The sequence below is a fragment of the Lagopus muta genome, chromosome 1 (genome assembly GCF_023343835.1).
Source record: "Lagopus muta isolate bLagMut1 chromosome 1, bLagMut1 primary, whole genome shotgun sequence".
Taxonomy (NCBI): domain Eukaryota; kingdom Metazoa; phylum Chordata; class Aves; order Galliformes; family Phasianidae; genus Lagopus; species Lagopus muta.
Window position 1 is genome coordinate 104087611 of NC_064433.1, and position 9186 is coordinate 104096796.

At 41.2% G+C, this 9186-nt stretch overlaps 1 protein-coding gene across 1 annotated transcript; it reads right to left on the reverse strand.

Moving 5' to 3' along the window:
- Positions 1 to 4631: 4631 nt before the first annotated feature.
- On the reverse strand, positions 4632 to 8244 carry MIS18A (MIS18 kinetochore protein A). The gene is made up of 5 exons (XM_048934174.1): positions 7427 to 8244; positions 7287 to 7353; positions 7028 to 7150; positions 5320 to 5413; positions 4632 to 5214 (listed from the first exon to the last, which is right to left on the reverse strand). The coding sequence occupies exons 1-5, from the start codon at positions 7674 to 7676 to the stop codon at positions 5134 to 5136; spliced, it is 615 nt and encodes a 204-aa protein (XP_048790131.1). The 5' UTR covers positions 7677 to 8244; the 3' UTR covers positions 4632 to 5133.
- Positions 8245 to 9186: the final 942 nt, after the last annotated feature.

The following is a 9186-nucleotide window of genomic DNA, read 5'->3' on the forward strand; positions in this document are numbered from 1 at the left end:
TAGAAATATGCAGTGATTGGAAAACTTGAACAGCAAGTGCTGATGTTACTAAAATCTGACTAGTGATAGTTGCTTGCTACTATTTGGTGTAGTTTGATAAAGCATTAATTACAGTAACAATACATTCCAGTTCATGGCTCCATGTAAAATACAGCAAGTGTTCATTCTAAGTATCAAGTCTAAGTATTCAGTCTGAGTGTCATTCTAAGCTCTTGTAGATCATATGGATGTTGAGTAAAAATGTACCAGCGCTTAGCTTATTTTGCTACTTTGTTTATTTTTTTCACTGAGTAGTTCTCTGGCTTTCTCTCTTCAACCATGGATCATACTTTCTTTCCCTGGAGGGTTCTCAAAGGTCTGCCACCTTTTTTTTTTTTTTTTTTTTTTGGTATAGAAAACTTGACATGTATCTACGCTACAGTGCTTGTCTTGTAAGAGTGTAAGAATGCATTTTGTAAGAATAAAATGTATTTCTTTCAGTAAATAATCCACTGTGGCACTTTAGTCTCTAGTAACTATATCAGTCAGTTTGCCTGTGTACGCAGAACCTAAAGGAATCTGATGTTCAAATTTCTCTGAAACAAAACCAATTCAGGTGCTTTGCTCCCTTTAGAATCCACACATCTATTTTCATCCTGCTCACTCTCACAATATTCAGCTTTCCTGTCAGGATATGATGTGCCAGTTCTCTCTTTACCTTCTGTTCCTCCTGATTTGTCATTTTCTCCAGTTCAGGCTTTTTCTCCATCTTAACAGTGGAAGAAGAAGAGTCATTAGATGCAGATGGCTTTCCAACTAATAGCTTCTCAAAAACAAAGTGGGGATAAACTAGAGGGCGTTAGGGAGCTAGAGGTTCCTGCCATATAGCTCATTACACATTCACCTCAGGTCTCTAAATGTAGATACCACCTTTAGTCAGGAAAGAAGCCTGCTTGTGGCAAACACATGGACCCTAGCCCCTTGATCTAGGAACCTTAGTCAAGAGACTTCTCCTTCCTCATGAGCACTCAAACTACAGCCATAGAAGTTCCTCCACCTTCATCTCAGTTCCCCAGCCTGCAATCAGCCACACTAATTTTCCTCTCCCTGGAAAAATTCCTCCCAACCTTGAGTAAATTTCCTTTTTGCACTCACACTTCTCTTTCCATGTGTCTTCTCATTCATTTACTTTTCTCATTCTCTTGCTCTTTTTTCCACAAAACTCAAGTCGTATCCATGGACCTTTAAGCTTAACAGCACCAATTGCTGTTTTTGGCCTGCAGATAGAGAATCTCTGGACATCTGCTCTACTGCCATACAGCATGTACCTAAGTGTTTCCCCCAAATCCTGTTTAGAGAAGAAATCATGTTAGACAAGAGCACTAATTTCTGCTCATTCCCTACTCACCATTCTCCTGTTTTTGTTACCAAAAGTTATTCAATTGCCAGAAAAATTCTGGGGCCCTCACCTTTCAGACTTCTCCTAAAATCAAGAACTACAATTATTGTAGGTCAGAAAAACTGGTGGATTTTCCTGCTTGTTTAAATGAGTTAAACATGTGTCAAGGTGAAAATCTCCTTACCTGTGCTATGTCTCAAACCACGAAAGTATTCAAAATGAAACTTAAAATTATGGCAAGTGAAAGTGATGGCAAATAACTGTATGCGTTTTGATATGTTGGTTAGACACAGTCCTGTAAACAGGGAAAAGTATGCAGCTGTGCTTTCCATTCTAATAAAGAAATATGAAAGAATAATTCTGAGATTTAATACATACATATATATTTTTTGTATAATTGCAACTCCCTATCAGTCAACATAAGTACATTACCTGCAGGTTTTCAAATGGACTGTATAGATTCACAATCAAACATTCAACTCAAAAATCTGATCACCTCTCTTTTCTAAATTTCTTATAAGACCAAAGAAAAATATCCCTCACTTCACAACCGTGCCTTATTCATGTCATCACTTTTTTTGGCCCATTTGTGAACAACAGTTTTCAAGGAAAGAATAAAATTAGATCAAAAATCTCTGACAAAGACCCAGAACACTCATTAAGAGTTGCACCCACTGCCATCAAAGAGGACACTGGTACGTCATTTTCACAAAAACAAGGTCAAGTATCCCACTAGTTTAATGTTGGATGTTCCCCCCACCCCCCCTTTTTTTTCTATTCTAATAAAATGGATATATTTTTAAAAGAAGCTTTGTTATTTATATCCATCAACTATATCATACATTTTACATGCGTCCCAAGACAATTCCTCCTCCCTCAATATGGTCCAGGAAAGCCAAAAGGTTGGACACCCACAGTTTCAGTTATTAAAGTGTTTCTGACTGTTTCTGACCTGCTCACTTTACTGGACAGACCTATTCCCTACGATATAGTTTGGCTTTCTGTTTCTCATTCGTCCCATCAAACACAGCTTGTAGTAACTTCAGTCTCACCTAAGCTAATTCCTCGCTTTCATCTTTCTTAAACATACCAAGATCTTTTAACATACGCATTCTTCAATCAACAATTCCATGAAGCACTTACTATTGCCCCACTCTCATCCCTTCCCTCCTAGTGAACTCCATAAACAAAGATTTACTTGTTACTTTTTTTATTTCCAAATTACAAAATGTCTCAAAGTTCAAATCAGGGGTATTAAAATCTCAGTTTTTAACCTCCAGAAGACATGCATTTTGTTTTACTTTCCCTCACTTATGAGCATATAGAGAGCTATTAAGTACTGCTGTACATGCACTAAATATTAACTGCACACAGGGTAAAAGTTATCACTAAACAAGGCAGTACATTCCCTCCCACTGCACAGTGTGCAAGGTGTCTGGGATAAGTAAATGGACCACAGAGCATGCAGAACCCCCAGAGTTAAACTACCCTGTGTTCAAAGGTTGAAACTGAGCAGAGAAGGAACTACCACCAGTAATGGAGACTGCTTATTAAGCGAAACACAACACCTTTTACATGACTGCATGCCTGTTTATCATACTGGCACATTAGAACTTTATTACTAACTTCAGTTGTTTAGGGAACAACAGCTTTTATTAACATTTAAAACTATTCAAACGTATCACAGTAGATATTTCTATATTTCAACAAACAAGCAATCAATCTGTCTAATTATCTTCACCCAATTAAGCACTCCAGATAACAATTCCCAATTGAACTCCACTGCAAAAATAAAGATTATTTCATATACACCCCCAACACACACATTTCCCCATGCAGATGTACACAGCTCTTTGTATGAAATTTATTCCAAATTTAGCCCGTTTATTGCACACCTTAGCAAAGTGGCAGCTTGTAACTCTTGAGAGCATAGACCTATTTTAAGTGTCTATGTGCTGAAGTGCAAGAGCTCCCACCTACAATGTGCTGAAAGACACTAAATATACAGTGTAGCCAAAGGCAGGTAGTTTATAAAAGATGGACAACTGTATCTCATCTTAGTTTACTGTTATTTAACACATTTTAAAAATGTGTTACCTATGTTTCGTGGCAGAAACTAATCTGGGCTAGGTGGTCACTTCTGCCTGCAATTTGAGGGACCTACTGGTGGCATTCTACTTTTCTGATTCCTCCAGCAGCAGGTGTTTTTTCTCTTAGTAGCTAAATAAGATGGATGGTTATGAAATGTATGTGCTTACCATAAGGTAAGCAACCACCTCTTACTTTTAATGCTTGCTTACAGACACATTTTACTCCTGCTACACACGGTAGCTATGTAGAGTATTAAAAATTAAAATCACTGAAGAAACTCGGGTGATGAAACTGTTTAGGGAATAGCTCTGAACTACAACTAACTGCTCTCAAATATTTAAATGGAGGAACATGTCTACAGATGCTACTTGAGGCCAATAAACTTGGCTCTCTCAATCTAGAGTAGAATCAAAATTGTTACATGTGTGTTTAATGTAACTAAACACAAGGGCCAACTTGGATACCATGTCAAGGTTGACAACCCTTAGGTTACTCAGTCTGTCACCCCCAACACACTTGTAATTCAGACAGAATAAGTAGAGAATACCTGAGCAGCCATGCATATAACAGTGTTTTAGTTGCTTGAACATGAAACACTCCAAGACAACCACAACAGGCCAAACTGCATGCTACTTTAAAACAAAACTGTAGATAAAGAAAAGGAGAAGAGGGGGTGGGAAGGGTGCAGTAGAAAATAAGAGAGCTCCCAGGAGGAAATGGTAGTTACCAATAGGAAGAATAGTGGGAAAATTCATTCCAAGTTTCTGGAGACTGCTAAAAAATTAGTAGTAATACAATTAAATAGCATTGGGCCATGGAATACAGATTCCATTCCATTTCCAACAGAAATCAAAAGATTTTTCCCTTACACAATTATTGCTTGCTTTGATTTATTGGGAAAAAAAACCCACAATGTTGGAAAAAAAAAACATATAGTAAACCATAAGATCTACATATTAACAACATATTGACAGAAGTTTCCTAAACAGCACAGAATTTTGTTCACATATGCACTTAACTTTGATTAAAAGATGTTCTGCTACTAGCCTTTTTTATTCTCCTCTGAGATTCTCACACACGACTCTCAATATTGCACAGAAAGCCATTGTAGCTGATGCTTTTGAAGCCTTCTTTACAGTCATTTCATTTTAGCCTTGAGCTTGAAAAAAAAAAAAAAAAAAAAAAAAAGGTTACTGTGACATTTCTGTCCAAATAGCTAAAATAACAGCCATGGGGACAAGAAAGTGACATATTCTGCTCCCACAGCAGAAGTCACGGGGTGGGGTGTTGGTTTTTTTTGTTGTTGTTGTTTTTGTGTTTTCCCCCTAATTGGTTTAGGAAAGAGATACAAACTCAGTTCAGCATATATTAAACCACAGGACAACTTTGCTTTCCAAGGTAAAAAAGATATTAAATATTTACATATAAACAAGAAATCTACAGAAACATTATTTTTTAGAAGTCTTTTTGTTCCCAGGCTAATTTTTTAAGACAAAAAGGGAACTCCTCATCTGTGACAAAGACTCAGTAGCTGGCATTGTCCCACTGCAGCACAAACCGCCCACATCTTCCAGATCTTCACACAGCTTTTAAAATGTTCCCACAGATTCCAGAGTTCCACACACATCAATCTCCAGCAGTTATTTTACACAAAGAATTTTCTTTCAAGCTTTACTGTGAAGAGAATCAATTCTTGATTCAACAGTAGCCAGTCTTGCCTCCAGAGCATTTAGTATGGTGTTTGCCTGTGAAGTAAGTGGGGAATGGGGAAAGATACTTGATTAGAAACAGATGTACACTATAAAGAACAAGTATAGATGTCATGGAAACAATGCAAGATTAAGCATTACCCTTTTTAGTGCTTCTTCCAAGGCAGCTCGACTTTCAAGAGTTAAAGGTTCCTCATCAGTAACAGCCTGCTTTTCTGAGGATCCTAGAATGTAACTGATATGCTACAGTTTAGATGATGTACTTTTCACTCTGAAGGCAAAAGAACACCTGTATGATTCATCCACCACTCTTGATAAGATTGCAATTAACGTGTATTAATTAGCACAGTCAAAGCACTATTTCAGCAACAACAACACAACCCTATTTTTAATGATCTTGCAAATGAGCTGCATGGTGGAACTTAAACAACTTTGAGCTCTACACAACCAAGATGTCATTGCTTTATATAGTTGAAGCTCCAAAAGTCAGTCATGTTCTGGTACTACGGGATACAACAAAAATATATTCAGACATTGAGATTAGCGTAGCACTAGCTGGGAGAACTAGATATCATCACTACTCCAAGACCATGCCACTTTGCAGCCCTGTTATAGCCTTCCAGAGACTTTTACTGCCATCAAAAAACAAAGTACTTAGCTGTGTAAAGAGGAAAAAACTGTTCAGAGCAGGAAAGAAAAACACCCATGTAGGTACAACAGAACAGGCTAAAAACTGTTCAGATGTGGTGCTCAGGGACATGATTTAGTGGAGGGTCGTTAGGGTAGTATGGTTAGGTTATGGTAGGACTTGATAATCTTTAAGGTCTTTTCCAACATGAGCAATTCTATGATTCATAAAACAGCAGAAACACTAAAACTAGCCCACATGGAAGTAAAAGTAGCTAAGATACTTAAATCTGGATACTTAAAATCTTCCACAGAATCTCTAAGATTACTCTAAGATTACTGAAGTAAACTTTTTATTTCTTAAAATGAGAAAGAACTCCGACGTGGAGACTTAACAACATCCTGAAACATTGAAGAACTGTTTAAGACCAGTTTCAAGTGCAATAAACCAGAAAAAAAAACAATATAAGGCAGACCTCCATTTTCTAGAAAGCTTTTGTCCATAAAACTGAATGCGTACTCTTACTTAACTGTTTTAAGATTTATTTTTACTTGCTTCATAAGGAAGAGGAATACCAGCCCATACAGACCTCTAAATTCTGTGCAAACTCTTTTCTTCTCTGCTTATTAAGTGCACTTCTACTAGACTGAAGTCAGATACCTCTGGTATTATCTATGACTGTAGACAGACAGCAGGCTGCAGGTATGACCCATCACCACAGGCTCATTTTCTGTTGTCTAAAGCAGAAACGTGTATACTCTTCTGAGAAAATGAGAAAGAACACTTTTGTTGTTTCAGGTATGGGCCACAAAGATGATGAAGGGCCTGGAGCATTTCTCTTGTGAGAAAATGCTGAGAAACCTAGGACTATTCAGCCTGGAGAAGAGAACTCTGAGAGAGGATCCATCTCATCAAAGCTTAAAAATATCTAAAGAGTGGAGCCAAGCAGTTGGGCACCATTGAAAAGAGCCTGGCCCTATCAGGAGGGCAAGGGGCACAAACCGGAAAACAGGATGTTCCATACAAACATGAGAAAAAGCTTCTTACTGTGAGGGTGACAGACTACTAGAATGAACTGCCCAGAGGGGCTGTCGAGTCCCCTCCAGAGATACTCAAAGCTACCTGTTATAGGGAACTTGCTCAGACTGTTAGCAGCAACATCCCTTGATACAGTGCTGGAGGGTGAGATTAACCTGGCAGCAACATAGATTCTGTCTTTACCTTTCAATCGCATCAACGTTGAAACAAAACAAATCCCTCTTGTAGTCGAGATGTTTTGGGGTGCATCTGTAGATACTGCCAAGTGTCATTGAGCAGCCAGAGCAGAAAAACGTTTCAACCATGCTTTAGAAAAAACAAAAAAACAACAATACAAGGAACAAAGAGAGAAAAACCACTCCTCCCCACCCTTATTAAATATATATATATATATACACACATATATTTCATCTATATTTCATGTGGTCTTAAGAGCGCTCACCATCCACACTCTCCAGGCCTCTTGGACAGCTTCTGCTCCTTGTCCACCGAGACGTTGCTGGAGGCACCTGTGCAGAGGCAAAGTTGACCAAGGGCTCCCAACAGCCGCCGTGCGGGACAGGCCATGGGAGCGGCACTCACTGCGCAGGAGAATGCACTCCGTCTCCTCGTCGTTGGCCACCCAGCTCAGCGTGTCGCCCACGGGCCGCTTGCAACCGCCGCACAGGAAAACCATGGGCAGGTTCTCGTCGTTTTCCTCTTCCTCATCCTTCCCGCTCGCCCGCGGCCGCTCCACCGGCAACGCATCTCGCGGGATGGTCCCCTCTAGCAACGACAAAGACGAATCCACCCCGACCGCACCACCTGACAACGGATAAAGCAAACCCGCCATCTCCTTCAAACTGCCCGCGGCGGAAGCGGAAGCGCTTCCATACGTTACGTCCGTGGGGCGGGGTTCCGCGCGTGGCCACGCCCCCGCCGTAGATACGCTCCTAGCGTAGCAGGGGGCGGGGTTCGGTTTGTTGCTCCGCACCCAGCGTAGTTACGCTCCTAGCGTAGACGTAGGCGGTGGCGGGTTTTGTTTCTGCGCTGGTTTGTCTCAATGCCCTGCCTCCGTAACGCCTACAGGAGCGCGTTAGGAGGGGTTTGAATTGCCGTAGCGCTAAGGGGGCAAAGAGGAGCTGGAGACGGATGGTTTCAAAGCTGTTTTTAACCAAACTGGTGCTTTTTGTGCTGTGCCCAAGCACCTTTATTCGTGGTTGGGACGGTGCCTTGCTGAGCCCTGTCTTTGCGCTGTGAGCCGTGGGATGCAGCTCTGGCTTCCCCAACCACCACGCACTCTGAAGGTTTTAGGGATGCAGCCAAAAGCCAGCTGAGGGCCTGCTGTCCTTGCTTAAGCACACACACAGGTATCCACTTGCTATGCTGCTAGGGCCCAACACCTCAGACCTTCAGCTGGCTCTGCCTATATCATGGCTGGGAGGCAGCTCTTCCATCCATTGCCTTTGGGGTGCAGGGGACAAGGAAGCAACAAAGCAAAATGCAGACCATGAAATCATGAAGACTGGAAAAGACCTCTAAGATCCCCCAGTCCAACCACCAGCCCACCCCCCCACACGTCCACTGCCTACGTTCCTCAGTGCCACATCCACAGAGCTCCTGAACACCTCAGGGACGGTGACTGCACCACCTCCCTGGGCAGCCTGCTCACCACTCTTTCACAGAAGAAATTCTTTCTAATACCCAACCTGAAATCTCCCATGGCACAATTTGAGGCCGTTTCCTCTCATCACTGTTACCTGGGAGAAGAGGCTGTCTCCCACCTCTCCTCAGCCTCTTTTCAGACAGTTGTAGAGAGCAATGAGATCTCCCCTGACCTTCAGACTGAACAACCTCAGCTCCCTCAGCCACTCCCTGTTATGATTTATTCTCCAGACTTTTCATCAGCTTTGTTGCATCCTCTGTCTATGATGCATTTTGTCAGGTACTTGCCCCCTTCTTTATGTCAGTAGGAAGAGATTTCCTTCAGCCTGGTTTTTTCCAATAGCTCCAGAGAACACTTCATTGCAGCTGGACTCTCAGAGAGAAGGGTTTGTGACACATCTGGCATCTGTCCATCCCTTTCTTAGCTTACTTGGCATCCATCTCAGTTCTGATATGCTGTGGAATAATGTAACTGCCCACCAGGAAGCAAGGGTTACGTTTAAAGGCTGCTACTACTTATCTGTTAGACATTAATATTCATTTTTCCTCAACCCTTTTTAGTACCAAGGCAGTCCTTGAGCTACAGGACTCCAGAGTGATTTACATAGGCATCAGTTACACAGTCTCTTTCTGAGGGCGCTCAAGCACAATGAAAAAAAGTATTTGGTTGAAGCTGATTTAAAATGCGCTACTGACAT

Coding starts and splice junctions, on each gene's coding strand:
- MIS18A (XM_048934174.1), bottom strand. CDS start 7,676: ATGGCGGGTTTGCTTTATCCGTTGTCAGGTGGTGCGGTCGGGGTGGAT. Junction 5,414..7,027: donor AACGTTGATGCGATTGAAAG/GTAAAGACAGAA, acceptor GTAGCATATCAG/TTACATTCTAGGATCCTCAG. Junction 5,215..5,319: donor TGGAAGAAGCACTAAAAAGG/GTAATGCTTAAT, acceptor CTTACTTCACAG/GCAAACACCATACTAAATGC.